General features: G+C 47.9%; 1 protein-coding gene across 1 annotated transcript; it reads right to left on the bottom strand.

Moving 5' to 3' along the window:
* Window positions 1-501: 501 nt before the first annotated feature.
* On the bottom strand, window positions 502-20,485 carry LOC118091882 (cytochrome P450 2C25-like). Its single transcript, XM_035129431.3, has 9 exons — window positions 20,140-20,485; window positions 16,853-17,015; window positions 15,712-15,861; window positions 12,602-12,762; window positions 10,836-11,012; window positions 9,961-10,102; window positions 6,945-7,132; window positions 6,684-6,825; window positions 502-1,247 (listed from the first exon to the last, which is right to left on the bottom strand). Exons 1-9 carry the CDS (start codon window positions 20,308-20,310, stop codon window positions 1,066-1,068), a joined length of 1,476 nt encoding a protein of 491 aa, XP_034985322.1. The 5' UTR covers window positions 20,311-20,485; the 3' UTR covers window positions 502-1,065.
* Window positions 20,486-20,797: the final 312 nt, after the last annotated feature.

Here is a 20,797-nt window from a genome sequence, read left to right as displayed (position 1 = left end):
TCTACCCATAGTGGCAACTTGATTTCAGAGCTCAGGTTAACCCTTTCATACACGCAAGTGTGAGTCAGAGGAAGCAAATCTGGCTTCTTTTGCACGCGACAAAAATGAGATCATCATTTTTGGCATTTGACGCCATCAAAGCTATCTAAGATGTATAAAAATATCTCCAACAAATGCTGGCGGTGTGGGCTCTCTGAAGGAAACCTGATTCATATGTGGTTGTCATGTCCAAAAATCAAAGAGTTCTGGAATGTTATATACAATGAACTGAAAAAAAATTATAAGGATAACTTTCTCCAAAAAAACCTGAGGCCTTCCTACTTGGAATCGTAGGTAGAAAGTTACCAAAAAATGCAAAAGAATTTTTTTTTGTATGCAACTGCGGCCGCAAGAATCTTGGTTGCACAGAACTGGAAGGGGGAGAGGGTTCCTACTAAAACAGAATGGCAAAATAGATTGTTAGAATTTGCCGAGATGGCTCAAATGACGAATAGGCTGAGAGGCAATATAAATCAAAACTTTATTCAAAAATTGGATATGATTAAGAAATATTTAATGAAATACAATAGCGGTGCGGCGTCTATGACAGCATTTGAATGATTTCTGTATATATGATAGATAAAACTAAAGGAAAAGGTTTCATAAGTAGTAATAAATTTTCAGATTACATAATTAGTATAAAGTGACGGCCATGTACACAATTGGAAAATAGAAAAGGTAAATACAACATATAAAGGAAAATACATTGGGGGTGGCAGGAAGTCTTATGTACATATGAAAGAATATATGATAAATTGTGTTGTATAGAACTGCCTTTGATCTGCATTCTTTTTCTTTTTTCATAATACCATATATAACAATGTAATGTTGTCAAGCAAACTTAATAAAACAAATTAAAAGTAAAAATGAGATCGCCTCCCCAAAAACGGCACCCGAGAATCATCTCACCCAATTTCACTCCTATAGTAATTGTTAATCAATCAATCTATCAATCAATTGATCCTCACGGAAGCTGGGAACCCTTGTGAGAGGGCAAAGAGGACCACCGGAGCAGAGGGGGGCTGCTTAGCGTGGAGCAAAACAGATGGAGACTTGGTGTGGGATGTTCCCAAAGCCGCTGACCTCTGGGGTGAGGTCAATTTTGGTGACTCCCGGAGGGTGTTTGAGATGAAAACTCTGCAGGATGGTGGTGAGATACAGGAAGAGCTGCATCCGGGCCAATCCTTCACCCAGACAGCTTCTCTTCCCTGTGGGAGGAAGAAAGGAGACGCTGCAATCCAGGTACTTCACAAATCTAGCCTGCTTTTAAAAAGGATTAGAAATATTCATGGAGGAGAGGGCTATCAATAGCTACTAGACACGAAGGCTAGGCTCTGCCTCCACAGTCGGAGGCAGCAAATGCTTCTGAATACCAGTTGCCGGAGACTACAGGAGGGGAGAATGCTGCTCTTGTGTTCGAATCCTGCTCGCGAGTTTCCCAAAAGAGGCCTCTGGTTGGCCACTGTGAGAACAGGGGGCTGGACTGTTGGATTTTTTTGAATAGTCAAGTTACTTTAGAGCCGGTGTAATGTAAATACTGTCTGTTTAAGAGAAACAGGTGCCGGTGTTTCTGTTAATTGCTCACAGGCATGGGCTCTGCTTTTTGCATATAAGGCTCTGCCAGAAAGCTTTCTGTATCTCTTCGTTAGATCTTTCAGTTTGATTCATCTCTTAGTAGATCACTCTCTCAGTTGTTCTCAGTTTAAGAGATTCCTAGTTGAATCTTAGTAAGAGAGACTCTCAGTTTAAGAGATTCCTTAGTTGAATCTTAGTATGAGAGTTGCTTAGTTATAATGCTAGCTTGCCCCTTCTTGGATCAATGCCTTGTCGTGGCGAAGGGGCTTGAATAACTCAGAGAAGCTATGAGCTATGCCATGCAGGGCCACCCAAGATGGACAGGTCATAGTGGAGAGTTTTGACTAAACGTGATCCACCTGGAGAAGGAACTGGCAAGCCACTCCAGTATCCCTGCCAAGAAAACTCCATGGACAAAGACAACAGGCATATAAAAGTTATGACGCTGGAAGATGAGCCCCTCAGGTCGGAAGGCGTCCAACATGCTACTGAGGAAGAGCGGAGGACAAGTACAAGTAGATTCAGAGCTGATGAAGCGGCTGGGCCAAAGCCGAAAGGACGCTCAGTTGCGGATATGCCTGGAAGCGAAAGGAAAGTCCGATGCTGTAAAGAAAAATATTGCATAGGAACCTGGAATGTAAGAACCATGAGTGGAGGTAAGCTGGATGTGGTCAAAAATGAGATGACAAGAATAAATATTGACATCCTGGGCATCAGTGAACTAAAATGGAAGGGAATGGGCGAATTCAGTTCGGATGACTATCATATCTACTACTGTGGGCAAGAATCCTGTAGCAGAAATGGAGTGGCCCTCATAGTCAACAAAAGAGTGGCAAAAGCTGTAATGGGATGCAATCTCAAAAATGACAGAATGATCTCGATACGAATCCAAGGCAGACCTTTTAACATCACAGTAATCCAAGTTTATGCACCAACTACCGGTGCTGAAGAAAATGAAATTGACCAATTCTATGAAGACCTACAACACCTTCTAGAAATGACACCAAAGAAGGATGTTCTTCTCATTACAGGGGACTGGAATGCTAAAGTAGGGAATCAAGAGATAAAAGGAACAACTGGCAAGTTTGGCCTTGGAGTTCAAAATGAAGCAGGGCAAAGGCTAATAGAGTTCTGTCAAGAGAACAAGCTGGTCATCACAAACACTCTATTCCAACAACACAAGAGACGACTCTACACATGGATATCACCAAATGGACAGCATCGAAATCAGATTGATTATATTCTCTGCAGCCAAAGATGGAGAAGCTCTATACAGTCAGCAAAAACAAGACCTGGAGCTGACTGTAACTCAGATCATCAGCTTCTTATAGCAAAATTCCAGCTTAAACTGAAGAAAGTAGGAAAAACCACTGGGCCAGTAAGATACAATCTGAATCAAATCCCTTATGAATACACAGTGGAAGTGAGGAACAGGTTTAAGGATTTAGATTTGGTGGACAGAGTGCCTGAAGAACTATGGATGGAGGCTCGTAACATTATACAGGAGGCAGCAATGAAAACCATCCCAAGGAAAAGGAAATGCAAGAAAGCAAAATGGCTGTCCAACGAGGCCTTACAAATAGCGGAGGAGAGGAGGCAAGCAAAATGCAAGGGAGATAGGGAAAGATACAGGAAACTGAATGCAGATTTCCAAAAAACAGCAAGGAGAGACAAGAGGGTCTTCTTAAATGAGCAATGCAAAGAAATAGAGGAAAACAATAGAATGGGGAAAACCAGAGATCGGTTCAAGAAAATTGGAGATATGAAAGGAACATTTCGTACAAAGATTACCATAATCAAGGACAAAAGTGGTAAGGACCTAACAGAAGCAGAAGACATCAAGAAGAGGTGGCAAGAATACACAGAGGAATTATACCAGAAAGATATGGAGGTCTCGTACACCTCAGGTAGTGTGGTTGCTGACCTTGAGCCAGACATCTTGGAGAGTGAAGTCAAATGGGCCTTAGAAAGCATTGCTAATAACAAGGCCAGTGGAAGTGATGATATTCCAGCTGAACTGTTTAAAATTTTAAAAGATGATGCTGTTAAGGTGCTACACCCAATATGCCAGCAAGTTTGGAAAACTCAGCAATGGCCAGAGGATTGGAGAAGATCAGTCTACATCCCGATTCCAAAGAAGGGCAGTGCCAAAGAATGCTCCAACTACCGCACAATTGCGCTGATTTCACACGCTAGCAAGGTTATGCTTAAAATTCTACAAGGCAGGCTTAGGCAGTATGTGGACCGAGAACTCCCAGAAGTGCAAGCTGGATTTCGAAGGGGCAGAGGAACCAGAGACCAAATAGCAAACATGCGCTGGATTATGGAGAAAGCTAGAGAGTTCCAGAAAAACGTCTACTTCTGCTTCATTGACTATGCAAAAGCCTTTGACTGTGTCGACCACAGCAAACTATGGCAAGTTCTTAAAGAAATGGGAGTGCCTGATCACCTCATCTGTCTCCTGAGAAATCTCTATGTGGGACAAGAAGCTACAGTTAGAACTGGATATGGAACAACTGATTGGTTCAAAATTGGGAAAGGAGTACGACAAGGTTGTATATTGTCTCCCTGCTTATTTAACTTATATGCAGAATTCATCATGCGAAAGGCTGGACTAGATGAATCCCAAGCCGGAATTAAGATTGCCGGAAGAAATATCAACAACCTCAGATATGCAGATGACACAACCTTGATGGCAGAAAGCGAGGAGGAATTAAAGAACCTTTTAATGAGGGTGAAAGAGGAGAGCGCAAAATATGGTCTGAAGCTCAACATCAAAAAAACCAAGATCATGGCCACTGGTCCCATCACCTCCTGGCAAATAGAAGGGGAAGAAATGGAGGCAGTGAGAGATTTTACTTTCTTGGGCTCCTTGATCACTGCAGATGGTGACAGCAGTCACGAAATTAAAAGACGCCTGCTTCTTGGGAGAAAAGGAATGACAAACCTAGACAGCATCTTAAAAAGCAGAGACATCACCTTGCCGACAAAGGTCCGTATAGTTAAAGCTATGGTTTTCCCAGTAGTGATGTATGGAAGTGAGAGTTGGACCATAAAGAAGGCTGATCGCCGAAGAATTGATGCTTTTGAATTATGGTGCTGGAGGAGACTCTTGAGAGTCCCATGGACTGCAAGAAGATCAAACCTATCTATTCTTAAGGAAATCAGCCCTGAGTGCTCCCTGGAAGGACAGATCGTGAAGCTGAGGCTCCAATACTTTGGCCACCTCATGAGAAGAGAAGAATCCTTGGAAAAGACCCTGATGTTGGGAAAGATTGAGGGCACTAGGAGAAGGGGACGACAGAGGACAAGATGGTTGGACAGTGTTCTCGAAGCTACGAACATGAGTTTGACCAAACTGCGGGAGGCAGTGCGAGACAGGAGTGCCTGGCGTGCTATGGTCCATGGGGTCACGAAGAGTCGGACACGACTAAACAACTAAACAACAACAATGCTAGCTTGCAGTTAATTCTTGGGTAGTTTAATGGGAGTTATGTGGGAGTTTGTGGGAGGTTTGGAAGGGGCTGAAGGTTGGACTGTTGCTAAGAGAGAAAGCATTTATCTTTAGTTTAAAGTCTCTTTAGAGTCAGTTTGTTTTTCAGTTAAAGAAACCCAATCGTTTGTATTTTCATCTGTATACTTTTAAAAGTGTACAGCTAGTAAGGGGTTTCATATAAGGGAGATAATTCCCTACGCTCTTGGTGCTGTTTTCTTAGCCAGGTCAACTTCTGACTGCGTATACTCTGCGTGAAGCGTACTTTAAAGGGCCGCTGGAAACTGGGATATATGATTTAGGTTAAGCAGGTTTCAATACCCAGTTTTCTCCAATATTATTCTTATCATATACAGTATATATACAGTGGAACCTCGGTTTATGAACACCTTGGTTTATGAATTTTCGGTTTATGAACACCGTGGACCCATCTGGAACGGATTAATTCATTTTCCATTACTTTCAATGGGAAAGTTCGCTTCAGTTTATGAACGCTTCAGTTTATGAACAGACTTCCGGAACCAATTACACCCATGCTTCAGTTTATGAACGCTTCAGTTTAAGTACTCCGCGGACCCGTCTGGAACGGATTAATCCACTTTCCATTACTTTCAATGGGAAAGTTCGCTTCAGTTTATGAACGCTTCAGTTTAAGTACTCTGCGGACCGTCTGGAACGGATTAATCCACTTTCCATTACTTTCAATGGAAAAGTTCGCTTCAGTTTATGAACGCTTCAGTTTATGAACAGACTTCCGGAACCAATTGTGTTCATAAACCGAGGTACCACTGTATATTGACAGCTCGGGAATCTCCCAGGCGATACTTTCTTTGGCTTGGCTTTGCACCCCACTAGAGCAGACATCCCCAAACTGCGGCCTTCCAGATGTTTTGGCCTACAACTCCCATAATCCCTAGCTAACAGGACCAGTGGTTGGGGAAGATGGGAACTGTGGTCCAAAACATCTGGAGGGCCGAGGTTTGGGGGTGCCTGTACTAGAGCATTCTTGGCTGTCTGGAATAGGCTCCTGAACGCTGATAATTATGCCTCTTTGTTACCTAGATGGAGGATAGAAAGGTAAAATTGACTCTCCCCCCGCCCCCGCTGCTGGCATGTGACCCCATGAGAAGTTGTGACCTTACCTTCCAAGTCCTGGACTGCAGAATCCGGGACCGGCAGCCGTGTGACACCGGAGGTTGTGTCGACGTAACTTCCGGTGTCACTTTGCCCTTCTATGGGCACCAAAAATGGCCGCCGCCGGCTTCAAAAGTAGCTTCTACGCATGACCGGAAGTGCGTCGACGCGACTTCCGGTGTTGGTGGCGGCCATTTTTGGTGCCCATAGAAGGGCAAATCAGAAAAAAATGGCCGCCGGCAGGAGAAAATAACGGAGAAAAACGGGAGACGAAGTGATACGGGGGACCACCGGGAAAAGGTAAGTAAAAACGGGGGTTTCCCAGGGAAAACGGGGTACTTGGCAGCTATGGTTGTGACCCTCGCGCAGCAAAGGGTCTCCCAGCCCTGATCAAGTCTGACCCACTGCTCATTGTGGGAAAGGAAAAGGTAGAGCTCCCCACCTGCGGAAAAGGGCATGTCGGCTCCGTTCTTCTTGAAGTTCCCTTTTTCATCCAGGAAATGTTCTGGGGTGAACTGGTAGGGGTTGTCGTATTGCTTGGAGTCATGCAGTGCAGAACTCAGGATGGGGAAGACAGAGGTACCCTGTTGGGGAAAGCCAAGAAGGCAGAAGACGTCAAGCCCATGTGCCCATCAGCCTTTGCCTGTTTGTTCCCTGCCACTGCTCTGAAGCTCTCAGCAGACTCTGATGCCGTTCCAGGTACCTTGGGGATGAAATAGCCTTCGATTTCGGTGTCGTGTTTCGCCACACGGGTGAACCCTAAGGGTACGAAATCCAAGAATCGCTGAGCTTCGTGGAGGACGGCTTCTGTGTAAGGCATCTCAAGGCGGTCCTTCATGACAGGCGGCCTCTCCCGTCCTATCACTTGATCTATTTCCTTGTGGATCTTTGCTGGAAGTGGACACAAAAGGCAGCACATCCAGGTCACATCACAGCAGATAATAATAATAATAATAATAATAATAATAATAATAATAATAATAATTGTTATTTACACCCCACCCATCTGGCTGGGTTTCCCCAGCCACCTGGGCGGCTTCCAACCAAATATTAAAAACAGTACAGCATCAAACATTAAAAACTTCCCTAAACAGGGCCGCCTTCAGTTGTCTTCTAAAAGTATAATACAGTGGAGCCTCGCTAGACGAATTTAATTCATTCCATGGGTCTTTTCTTATAACGAAAAATTCGTCTAGCGAATCCCATAGGAATGCATTGAAATTTTTTTGAATTTTTTTTTTTGCCCATAGGAACACATTAATTGAATTTCAATGCATTCCTATGGGAAACCGCGATTCGCTAGACGAATTTTTCGTAAAACGAATTCGTCTAGCGAGGCAACCTCCGCTCGAAAAAACCTTTTGTTAAGCGGAAATTTCGTTAAGCAGGACATTCGTTAAGCGAGGCACCACTGTAGTTGCTTATTGCCTTGACATCTGCTGGGAGGGCGTTCCACAGGGCAGGTGCCACTACCGAGAAGGCCCTCTCTCTGGTTCCCTGTAACCTCACTTCTCGCAATGAGGGAACTGCCAGAAGGCCCTCGGTGCTGGATCTCAGTGTCCGGGCAGATGCAGGAGGGGAAAGAAAGCCAATTCTTGCTACCCGATTCTGAAACCTAGCAACATCACCCTAGAATGTTCCCACTCAGGAGAGTATGGCCAAACTGCTCACGAAATCCAGCATCGCCTGAGCTCTGTGAGTGCGGCTTTCTCCTGATTGAAGTGCAGAGTGTTTGAGGACCGGGACATTCACACGGAAACCAAAGGGCTTGTTTACAAAACTATTGGACTACCAACCTTACTGGTATGCTTGTGAAACATGCACTTAAAAACGCCACCTCCAACTCCTCTAAAGATTCCATCAATGATGTCTCAGAAAATTTTTACACATCACTTGGGAAGACAGGCGAACTAATGCCAGTGTACTGGAAAAAGCAAAGATCACCACTGTCAAAGCAATGATTTTTCGACACCAACTTCGTTGGACTGGTCATGTTGTGAGGATGCCTGATGATCGTCTTCCAAAGCAACTACTCTATTCTGAACATAAAAATGGAAAGAGTAATGCTGGTGCTCAACAAAAGAGGTTTAAAGACTGTCTCAAGGCAAATCTAAAAAAAATGTATAGTATAAACACTGGCAAACACTGGCCTGTGAGTGCTCCAACTGGAGAACGGCTTTTACCAAAGGTGTCGTGGACTTTGAAGACACTTGAACTCAGGACAAAAGAGGGAAATGAGCTAAGAGGAAGGCATGCTTGGCTGTGATAAACTCTTGCCTGGGAACCTTTGTTCCCACTGTGGAAGGATGTGCAAATCCAGAATTGGCCTCCACAGTCACCTACTACACGCTGTTAAGGCCATATTCATGGAAGACAGACTTACTCGGCTATGAGGGATCGCCAAAGAAGAAGAAGAGGAAGAGGAGGAGGAGGAGGAGGAGGAGGAGGAGGAGGAGGAGGAGGAGTTGTTAAATCCACCAACTGTAGATGCAAGAAAGTTTTACAAACCGTAAACTGCAGCTGAACAGGGAAGTTTTTTTAACCCTTCCAGATGAAGATCACACAAACTTCTCAGCTGCTATTAGCCCCAAGGGAAAAAAACCTCCCACTGGATTTCTTCATGCAGTGCATAGTTAAACTGTGGAACTCCCTCCTACAAGAGGCCGTGACGGTCACCAACTTGGATGGCTTTAAAAGAAGATTGGACATATTCGTGAAGCATAAGGCTATCGATGCTTGCTAAACATGCTGGCTATGCTTTGCCTTCACAGTCGAAGTTAGTCATGCTTTTGGAAGACGTTCAGCCAGATATCTACACATGAGGAAGAGGCCAACAGAGAAACACAACTCAATGACTCAAGCACACACACACCCAGCAACCACAAAGGAAATGCATGCTGGAGAAAAGCATATACATTTCCTTCTCTTGAGTTTGTGGTTAATGAAGATACAATCATAGAATCACAAAGCATTCATAACATATGGCCATCCAACCTCTGCTTCAAAACCTCCAAGGACATTGAGTCCACAACCTCCCGAAGCAGCCGGACAGCTCTTACTGTCAGAAAGTTCTTCCTATGTATAGTCGGAATCTCTTTTTTTGTAACTTGAAGACATTGGTTTGAGTCCTACCCTCCAGAGCAAGAGAAAACAAGCTTGCCCCATCTTACATAGATATTTCAGATCGTATCCTTCAGATATCTGAAGATGGCTCTCCTATTTCCTCTCAGTCTCCTCTTATCCAAGCTAAACATACGCAACTCCCTCAACCGTTCCTGAAGTTTTGATTTCCAGAGCCTTGATCATTTTGGTCGCCCTCCTCTGCACACATTCCAGCATATCAATATCCTTAAACTGTGGTGCCCAGAACTGTACACAGTACTCCAGGTGTTATCTGACCCAGGCAGAATAGAGCGATACTATGATTTCCCTTATCAGGGCACTTTAAACCACATGAGAGCACTGTTTGTGTAGCAATCTAGCCAGCACTTGCCTGTAGCCCTCTGTTTAAGTTCACAAATAAAAGCTGAGCCATTTTGATTGCTTTTCTCTCGATACAAGATTCTGCTATTTTCTCTCACTCATCTCCACTTATCCTGTAAATAGTTCCTGGATGAATAAAGCCTTTGAACTACAGAAATTGTAAATGATTATTCAGCTCTAATTCACCCAAGCCGCGAGGACAAGTGCAAGCACAGTTAATTCAGTGGTTAGTCAACCTTGCACGGCTGGGTGCTCAAGCAGGATCATGAGGGTATATCTCAGGGTGGTGCTTGTTGTTTCTGTCCCAGCGATGAATAAGTCATAAGCTGCCATGTTCAAGTTCTCTCTAGTGAATTCAGTCTTGGGGTTCTGCTGCTCCTGGAAATGGGGGGGAAACACAGATGAGATCATCCTCTACACTAGGACCCGACATGATGCTTCACCAAGACTTAATCAGCATCCTACTACTTTTTACCAAATCTATACGCCACCTTTGTAAAAAACCAAAACCCCACAGCACAGTTTACAAAAAGAACAAAACAATCACATTATCAGTAAAGCCAGTTAAATTAGGTATTTAAAACATTTTTAAAAAATCAAATCAATGAGAAGCAAAACCAGATTAAAGCACATATCAACATTCTACATATCTGGGGAGGCTTATCTGAACAAAATTGTTTTTAGCAGGTGCCTAATTTCAGACATTGATGCTTTTGAATTATGGTGCTGGAGGAGACTCTTGAGAGTCCCATGGACTGCAAGATCAAACCTCTCAATTCTGAAGGAAATCAGCCCTGAGTGCTCACTGGAAGGACAGATCGTGAAGCTGAGGCTCCAATACTTTGGCCACCTCATGAGAAGAGAAGAATCCTTGGAAAAGACCCTGATGTTGGGAAAGATGGAGGGCACTAGGAGAAGGGGACGACAGAGGACGAGATGGTTGGACAGTGTTCTCGAAGCTACGAACATGAGTTTGACCAAACTGTGGGAGGCAGTGGAAGACAGGAGGGCCTGGCGTGCTCTGGTCCATGGGGTCACGAAGAGTCGGACACGACTAAACGACTAAACAACAACAATTTCAGACATATAAATTCGCTCCTCCCTATCTCACCTGCTCCATTTTGAGGAGGAAGGAATCTATGTAGTCCCGGGGAGCATTGGGGTCCAGACTTCTCTCATGACCTTTCACCTTCTGGGCTATGAAGACCTGGATGTCCCCGAGGTTTTTAAAGAAAGTTTGATGAGGACCAGGCAAGTAGTCTAGCACCCTGGGGAAGATGTTGTAGAGCTGAGAGAAGGAGAGAGAGGGGTGGGGAAAACACCCGTACAGACATAGCGGTGAATGAATCAGCTTTGGTGAGTTTGAATCTCTTCAGCAAACTAAAATAAATTGCACTGTTGTTTATAACATGTGACACAGCTCAGAACCATCCCAGTCCCTGAGATTTCAGGGCCCAAACCTGAGACCTAGGACCCCGTGATGTCACAGGGCTGGGTCCTGGAAACGGAGGTTAATTGGGAAAGGAGAGCTGAGGAGAGCAGACCCAGCAGAGTGTCTATGCCAGGCACACCCAAACTCGGCCCTCCAGATGTTTTGGGACTACAACTCCCATCATCCCTAGCTAACAGGACCAGTGGTCAGGGATGGTGGGAATTGTAGTCCCGAAACATCTGGAGGGCCGAGTTTGGGGATGCCTGCTGGTGTATGCTATCATTTGCAGCTGGCTCCTGGATCAAGCAAGCTTGATTTCAAGGCATGCTTTCCAGCAGGGTCTGCCTGCCCAGGAGGCAGACTGAGGCAGCTGCCTCGGGTGGCAGAATCCCACGTACAAGCAAGGAGAAACAGCGGCGGCAGCTGCTGGGGAGAGAGATCTCACGAAAAGTCACAGAGCTTGTGCAAAATCTCGCTGCTGCTGCTGTTTCTCACTCCTCACGCATCACCCATCACCACCGGAGCATAGGTGCCAACTCCCAGATTGAAAAATCCGGGATCGGCAGCAGCGCGGCAGCGGAAGTCACGCTGCGGCCATTTTGGAACCGGGCAGAGCGGCACTGGAAGTTGCTTCTACACATGCTCTGCCCATTTCCAAAGTGGCTGCAGCACCAGAAATCGCTTCTGCGCATGTCCAGAGACTCCAGACATGCGCAAAAGGTGCCTCCGGTAAGAATCCAGGGGATTTACGGGGTTTTTTAAAATCTGGGCTACCAGCGGGAAACGGCTGGAAAAACGGAGGTTTCCCGGGGAATACGGGAGATTTGGCAGCTATGCACCAGAGAAGCAAGGAGCAGTGGCTGCAGCTTCCGGGTTCTGGAGTGTTCTTGTGGATCCCTCTCAGTAGTAGTAATATTAATAATAATAATAATAATTTATTATTTGTACCCCACCAATCCTGCTGGGTTTCCCCAGTTCCAGTAAGCAATACTTTGGTGGTGCAGGGGAGCGGGAGTGGCAGGGGTGGCGGCGGCAGGTGGCTCGCTCCCCATTTGCCATAATAAAAATAATAAGAAGAATAATAAGAATAATAAATTTATTATTTATACCCCACCCAACTGGCTGGGTTTCCCCAGCCACTCTGGGCGGCTCCCAACAGAATATTAAAAACACGATAAAACATTAAACATTAAAAACTTCCCTAAGCAGAGCTGCCTTCGGATGTCTTCTAAAAGTCAGAGAGTTGTTTGTTTCCTTGACATCTGATGGGAGGGCGTTCCACAGGGCGGATGCCACCACCGAGAAGGCCCTCTGCCTGATTCCCTGTAACCTCCCTTCTCACAGGGAGGGGAGAGCCAGAAGGCCCTCGGAGCTGGACCTCAGTGTCCAGGCAGAACCATGGGGGTGGAGACGTTCTTTCCTCTGCTACCCAGGGTCCTCCTCACCTGCCCTGCAGTGGAACTCTCCAAAAGGAAGCTTTCGAACAGCAAGCGGAGAATCCAGCGGTACTCCGGGTCATTGTAATCGAACCGTTCCCCCAGGAGGATGTGGCTGATCACGTTGCCCGTTGCGCAACTGAACAGGACGGCTGGGTTGAAGGGCTGGCCTGGCAAAGGAATCGGAGTCGGGAGGGATTGTGTCAAGGCATGCCCCAGCCAAAAATAAAAATAAAAATGCACACGGCAGAGGATTCACTCTTTAATGTCGAATAAACAATTGTCAAATTCTACAGCTCCGAATACTGACACATGCCAATCTGGCATCTAGGCCGCTATTCTCTCTCTTTTTAATTAATATATTCTTATTGCTTTTAAATATTGCATCACCGAAGTAAAAAGAAAATACACCACTCATCAGTTAGCAAAAATATGTTACCTAAAAAGAAAAATGTGACCAAAAAATAAATGTTAAATATAAATAAAGTAGAGTTTTTCCATTCTTTAAGACTCCCTCAGCCTGGGTCCTTCGTTTCCTCAATGGTTCCGAATTTCCCCAGTCTTCTTTGCCAGTTCTAAATATTCAAAGAGCTGTTCTCAGGTCCTTGCTCTATGGAGCATTTGCAGCAACTTGGGATCACTCTCTCTCTCCACCAGTTTATGTCCCTTCCCCTGACAAGCTGGAGACTGTGCCTGTGTGGAAACTTCCTTTGCTCATCCCTCTTCAATCCCCTCCTGGTTCTGGGAGACAGTGGTGCAGGAGATGGTGGGGAAACACCCAGCCTTCACTTCCTTGCCCTTTTCTGACCCATCCTGTGTTCCACCCTCCAGCTCTGAAGCTTCCCCTGCCTCAGATGCCTGCCTCCTGGCTGGTACAGTTCCCCACCGAGCACTGGAAAATGTAAGATTTATGCCTTCATAGTTTTTACTGCTGTGAACCAGTACAAGATAGTAAGTAAAGTATGTATTTAAACTTACTTCCCAGGTTGTTGCCTGATTCTTTATCAAGCAGGACAAGAAAGGCTCTAGGGCCATGGTTCCCAATGTGTGGCACACGCCCCATAGGGGCGGCAATTCGAGAATGAGTTATTAACAGTTAATGGCCTTTTAGGCTTCCTCCATGTGAGTAGGAGTTCACTTTTGGAATAATAAGAATTATATGTCATGGGGGGGCATCAGGATTTTAGAGATGCTTAGGTGAGGCATGGCCAAAAAAGGTTATGAACCACTGCTCTAGGGCTGCTAGGATCTCCTACTCTCGAGTAGGACCCTGGCAGAGACACATGCCCGACTGGCATGTTCTCTCCCTCCTGGTCGATCGTTCGGGAGCTTCAAAAGCTTTCTTCAGCCCGAACATCACAGCGACTGATGCCTTGAAGACATCAGCACACTAACGGATCCGCAGTTTGTACAGTTGCGTAACAGAACTCAGCAACTCAGCATTTTGGCTAATCTACTTTATTTACATATACAGTGGTACCTCTACTTACGAATTTAATGCGTTCTGAATGCATTCGTAAGTCAAAAAAATGTGTAAGTCAAATCCCATAGGAATGCATTGGGAGAAAAAAATTGTAAGTAGAAGCAACCCAATCTAAAAATTCGTAAGTAGAAAAAATCCTATCTAAACCGCATCCAAGATGGCGGACGGAGCTCCATTCGTAAGTAGAAACATTCGTAAGTAGAGGTACCACTGTAATACACTCGGAGCACAGCGACATGGCTAGAGACGACCCCATGACAGGCACAGCAAGGTGAACACATGCTCTAGCATCAGACAGCAAAGAGAAAGAACAAAAGACAATAGTCCCACTACATGGCACACAGTAACACAAACATCCTGTCTCCGTCACTTCCCACTCTGTGGAATGAAAACATATACTGTCATGTGATAGACAACAATCCCATGACTGCAGACACGGGCAATGAATCTTCAACACTTACCAGAACTCTCACACCATAGCTCGATCACAGCTTTGCACAGATGAGGTGGGTGGGAACAGGGCCAGTGCTAGGGTTTTTTGTGCCCTAGGCGGGATCACCTTCTGGCGCCCCCCCCCCGGCCAATCATATTTCAAACACAGGGCGCCGGCCCCCCAGGGGCGCCCCAGCGAGCTGGGGAGCTGCGCGGTCCCACCAGCGGCCTCCCCCTCCCTGCACACCACCAAATGGCCGGTGGGGCGCAACCAGCCACCAAGCCCCACGGCTCTGCCGCTGCCACCCCCTGCCTCGATTGGCGCACACCCCCTCCCCACCCCTCCTTGATCTGCCCCCCCCCGTGGGCGAGCGGGGCGTTGGCGTTGGTACCGCTGCCGCCTCTGCTGCTGCCGGGCGGGCCGCGAGTCGCCCACCTTGCCTCCCGTCCTGCGCGGGGAGTCCCGAGGCAGCGGGACCAGGGCAGGCGGTGGCAGGCAGGCAGGCATGAGGGTCTACAACCGGAGCGCTGGAAGGGTGCGCAGAGCCCTTCATCCCCCGCTTGCTCTCCCGCCATCGCCCTGAGGGGTGGCCAGCATGGGAGGTTGGTGGCCCCAGAGGTGGAGAGGTGCCTGCCAGGTCCCTTCCCCAGCCACCGCGAGCACCTGTTGCAGCCCAGAGCTTCCGGGTGCCGCGGCAGGCGCTCTCCTGCCTGCCTGCAGCCCCGGCGACGCGTTGTCGCGCTCTTGCTCGCCGTGCTGGCAGAGAGGGAAGGCGCTGCCGGAGCCCTCGCTCTCCCTTCTGGGCACGGCGGGTAGGTGAGCGGTGGGCGGCGGGGGTGGGGGCAGGCTGGCCAGCGCCCCCTCCATTTTGGCGCCCTAGGCAACTGCCTAGTTTGCCTTAATGGACATGCTGGCTCTGGGTGGGAAATAAATAAGTAGGTTTCATCCTCTCCCTATTTATTTATTTATACCGCCTTTATTTATTTCTTCCCGCCTGTGCAAAGTTGTGATCACATACATAAAATAAGATGCAAGTTACCTGTAATCAGAACAGCAAATGGGCAGGTGATGTTTACTACAATAAAGAAGAGGAAGCAGCAAAGTCCCCCCCCCCTCAACACAGTCTTACTTAGTCTAGATATTTATATATTTAAAAATGCATACCCTGGAGATTTCAAAGGGCAATTATTTGCACCTACTCACCGTTTTTGGCCCTGAGCTCCTTCATCAGGTACCCTGCCTCTTCCTGGATCCTCTCCTCAATGTTCTTCTTCCCCATCCCAAAGTTCCTCAAGGTTGTGAGGGTGAAGCGGCGGAGCTGGACCCAGCGCTCGCCATTGGCCATGACGATCCCTGCAGAAGAAACATAGGACTCGGCTACATTAGTTTAAATAAAAAAAGTGATTCAAATGTGCTATAAACACGTGGCACCAGATGATGTCAGAGAGCAGAAAATTTTAAAATGCTGTTTCCCATAGGGATTTATTTCTTTTGCTATGACAATCTAATTTATGACTTATTTATAGCGTTTTTGTCCTGTGTCTAGAGCCACTCTGTAGTCTATGCCAGTGGTTCCCAATTAGCTGATTATTGAGGACCCCTTATTTTTCAAAAGTCAAACCACGGATCCCACCCTTTCTGTAGTTCAAAGGCTTTATTCATGCAGGAACTATTTACAGGATGAGTGGAGATGAGTGAGAGAAAAGAGCAGAAGTTGTTGAGCTTGGGAGATCATCCCAAACCATTGATCTTTTTTTGAGGAGAGCACCCCAAGTTGTTGAACATTTCTGCGGACCCCCTGTGTACGTTCCGCAGATGCAATTGCATGTGCATGCAAAAGCGAGCGGGACTGGGGCCACGCCTCCCCCTGATGCTGCCAATGCATGGAGCCATGAGTCAGGTCAGCCTTGGTCTCCCTGTTGCCTGCCGGGTGGATTGGGCTGCACTCACCACCAACCCATCTATGCTGACATCAGCCCTGGCATCACCCAACCATGCTTGCCGGGACTGTTGAGAGTTGCATGGGGGCATGCCGAAGGAGGGAAAACTAACAGAAATTACGGGGGAAGTATTTTATTGTGAGCAGCAAAGGAGGGAGGGTAAAATAAACATATTGAAAGGGAAAGTCAACTTTTAAATTTGCGTTAAATTTGAATTAATTTGTTTTTGTTTTTTAAAAAGATGAGGTTTGTGGCCTGGGGAGCACTTTGAGGGTCGGACAGAAAGCTCTGGAGGGCCACATCCAGCCCTCAGGGCTGAGATCCCCCCACCCTTGGCCTAGACCCTTTCCACTTTTCCACACAGGCTAACGGTGCCCCCCTCCCCCATGTAAGATATGCAATACCGAGTCCTCTGTTGGTCTTATCTGCTGACGGGAAGCTGCCCCGGTCGAGAAACTCATCTCCACGATCAACGAGGACCTTCTTCACTATGTCATAACCAAAGAGAACCACGGCCTGGTCTGATCCAAAATACACGGTGAAGATCGGCCCATATTTTTTGCTCATCTGCAAAGACAAAGCAGGCATCAGGGTGCTGGTGATTGCAGAAGACCAGCAGCCGTGGTGGCCGTGGGAGAGATTTTGGGGTGAGGTCTGGTCCGTACCAAAGCTCTACTAGGGCCCATTGAAAATTATCTTCCATCTCTGGCCCTTAAGCTGATGGGCCAAACTCGGCAAGTATGTGTGACACCCTAAGATAGGTTGCATACCCTCCAACATTCCTCAAATGTAAATAGGGGAGTTTCTCATAGCTCAGTCAGTAGAGCATGGGACTTTTAATTTCAGGGCTGTGGGTTCAAGTCCCACCTTGGGCAAAAGATTCCTGCATTGGAGGGGGTTGGACTAGTGGCACCGGGGGGGGGGGGAGAGGGGAAATTTCGGGATCAAATCCAAAATCGGGATACTTGGAGGATTGTATGAGGTTGCAGTTGTGGTACACAACCCTTTGAAAGGGCGCCAGGGGGGGTGGTTTGCTTTCAGAGTGGGTGCAAGCTTCGAGGGAGAGAGCTAGGTTGCCTCGACCATATCAAGATTTTGAAGGTGGGGGTAAAGCCCATGCTGGCTGTTGCAATGGAAGTGCAGTTTGCTCCGCCTGGGAAAAGAAACACACATAAAACCTGACTTTTTTGCATTCAGAGAATGGATGAGGAAATGCGGCTTCTCCTTCACGGAGAGCATGCAGGGCCGTCTTAAGCGCCCCTGGCGCCGTGGTGCGCCAGATCCCTCCAGCGCCCTCCCACCCCGTTTCCCAGCGCGGCTGCCACAGGCGCTGCTGCGCGGCGGGCGGGTGGGCAGGCGCAGCACGGTTGCCGTGGGCGCAGCTGCGTGACGGACCGGCTGGCCAGCAGGTGGGCGCAGCTTGCGGCGCCCTCCTGGTGGGCCAGCGCCGTGGTGCCCTGCGCCACCCAGCCTGCATGTAGGGCCAGCCCTGAGAGCACGTGTTGCGGTGGGGGCCTAGCAAACCACCCTGAGTTGCTGGGGGGGGGGCTATGAGTTGGCCACCGTTCTGATTGGACCCAGGCTGCTGTTGGGGAGAAAAGCATGTTTCAATTTCAGAGGGACAGCCAGGAGTATAAAAGGCAGGCACGTGGTTTATTCCTCCTCTTTGGCTACATACTTCGGATCACCCTCCCTCCCTCCCTATGTTTATGCCTCTGTGTTCACAGGCCCGTCCTAGCCATAGAGGCTAGTGGTGTGGAGAACCATGGCGCCGGGCGCTGGAAGGGCGCCAATTGCACGCAGGGTTCCGGCGATCTGGCCAGGACTGCGCTCCTTCTCCGAGGACTCCGCGCTGGGCCTCCTTCTCGTTTCCCCAGCGCTGGGTTCCACTCAGTTGAGCTTTGCCACCAGCGCGCGCAAAGCGCCCAAGCAGGTCTTGCTGGTCCCGCAGTGCGCGCGCTGGTGGCGAAGCTTGACTGAGCGGAACCCAGTGATGGGGAAACGAGAAGGAGGCGCAGCGCGGAGTCCTCGGACGTGGCCTCCCGCTGCCGCCGCAGTCCGCTTGGCACTCCCGGGCCCTTGGAGAGGCTCTGGAGGGGGCTTAAGACGGCCCTGTGTGTCCACCTTGCTGTGCCTGTCATGGGGTCGTCTGCTTGGCAGGGGCCCGGTAGGAATTTTTCCATTTGGCTGATTGGCTGGTGCCATCTGGTTTTTGCCTGTTGCATAGCCAATAGTCACAACTTGTAAGGTTGGCGGTTAGGCATTGGTTATTTTGTTGGTTGTATGAGGGGGTCTTGTTGACTGCGTTGGCCCCTCAAGTTAATGCCTGTGTGTAGGGGAAATTCCGGTCAGGAATACAGGGGCTCGATATGCAATGTCGGTAACCCCCGGTCGGGGACCAGGGCCGTGCGAGAGCCCCTGGGAGCCTGGAGGGAGAGGGGAGGGCTAGCACATCCGGCTCCCTGTCTCTCCCGGTAGGGTTTCCCCTTGCTGACCTAAGGCTAGTTCTGTCCTCAGGGGACATTTGGTGAACCAATGCCTACGCAACCACTCACATATTTTGTATTTTAATAAAGTTGTGGCCAAATTCATGCCAAAAGCCCCAAACAAAAATTCTGTCCGTGGTGTGAATTGTTTGAAGGGTGGTTTGGGGGACCTCGACATGCAGTGCTCTGAGAATATGGGACGACCGATTGGCATGGCACCATCCGTTTGCCTCACATTGGATAGATGCTCAATAAACAACTGCCGTTGCATAAGCTCCGTGCAAACAAATCAGAGAGTGTGGAAAGAGAGTAAAAGGAGGGTCACGAACAGGGCAGATCATGAGACATTTGGTTATGAAAACATGTTTATCCCCACAAAGAGCATCTTTGTTTTCCAGCTCCATTCCTCTTGCTCCTTCCCCAAATCTGGAGCTCTGCACCAGAGTTTTTGGACTACAACTCCCACCGGCCCTGGCCATTGCAGTTGGGAGTTGTAGTTCCAGGGCACCTGGCTGAGGCAACCTGGGCTCTCTTTCGTTCAAAAAAATGCAACCATTTCCTCTCGTCCTCCAAACGGCACCCCCTGGCCCAGCCTGCCCCCCCCAGCTGCCGCCAGATGTCTCCCTCTGAATCCTTGCCTGCAGCTGTTTGCAGTCTTGTTCCGTCATTTGAGGAGGTTTCCAAAATGTTATTTTGCCGCGCTCTGTGCTACGCAGCTGTAAAGCACTCGGAGAAGGCTGGGCTCTGGGAAACTGGCGTGCAGGTGGCTTAAATAGATAGCCAGGAGACAAGGCCTGCCCAAAGTCCCAGTGGGGCAGGGAGCCTGGGATATGGCTTAGAAGAGAAGGTTAAGGGGTGATATGATAGCCATGTTCAAATATATGAAAGGATGTCATATGGAGGAGGGAGAAAGGTTGTTTTCTGCTGCTCCAGAGAAGCGGACACGGAGCAATGGATTCAAACTTCAAGAAAGAAGATTCCACCTAAACATTAGGAAGAACTTCCTGACAGTAAGAGCTGTTCGGCAGTGGAATTTGCTGCCAAGAAGGGTGGTGGAGTCTCCTTCTTTGGAGGTCTTTAAGCAGAGGCTTGACAGGCATATGTCAAGAATGCTTTGATGATGTTTCCTGCTTGGCAGGGGGTTGGACTGGATGGCCCTCGTGGTCTCTTCCAACTCTATGATTCTATGAAGCCCCAATTCTTACCTCTTGGAAGTTTCCAACAAGGTTCTGCACCTTCAGCTGCAGGAGGTTCCCGACGAATGGAAGGGGTGTTGGCCCGGGGGGCATATTTTTCGCCTTAGGTCTCGTCCCCCATACCAAGAGGAAGAGTAGGGATATGACCAAGAAGATTGTCGTGCTCCCCAGCAGATCCATCGCTCCAGCAGGTAGCAGCTGCAGGCTCCTCTCTCCAGAGGAGGAAGGTCTACAGTCCAGATATTCTTCGAGCGTCAGGATCAGAGCCAACAAGGCAGGGAGGCAGGATTCCAGGCCCTGCCAGTTTGTCCAAAGGTTGTTTATATAAGCTCTTGAAACATGTTGTGCTTTTTCAGGACTGCGAGAAGGGAGGTTACAGGGAACCAGACAGAGGGCCTTCTTGGTGGTGGCCAAGGTTCCCTGTGGAACGCCCTCCCATCAGATGTCAAGGAAATAAACAACTCTCTGACTTTAGGAAGACATCTGAACAGGCAGCCCTGTTTGGGGAAGTTTTTAATGTTTGATGGTTTGTCATGTTTTTAATATTCTGTTGGGAGCCGCCCAGAGTGGCTGGGGAAACCCAGCCAGTTATAAATAATAAATATATTATTATTATTATTATTATTATTATTATTATTATTATTATTATTATCCTTGCCAGCATGCT

This window comes from Zootoca vivipara, chromosome 11 (genome assembly GCF_965207765.1).
Source record: "Zootoca vivipara chromosome 11, rZooViv2.hap1.1, whole genome shotgun sequence".
NCBI classification, from domain to species: Eukaryota; Metazoa; Chordata; class Lepidosauria; order Squamata; family Lacertidae; genus Zootoca; species Zootoca vivipara.
This window is presented reverse-complemented; position numbering and strand designations above follow the sequence as displayed.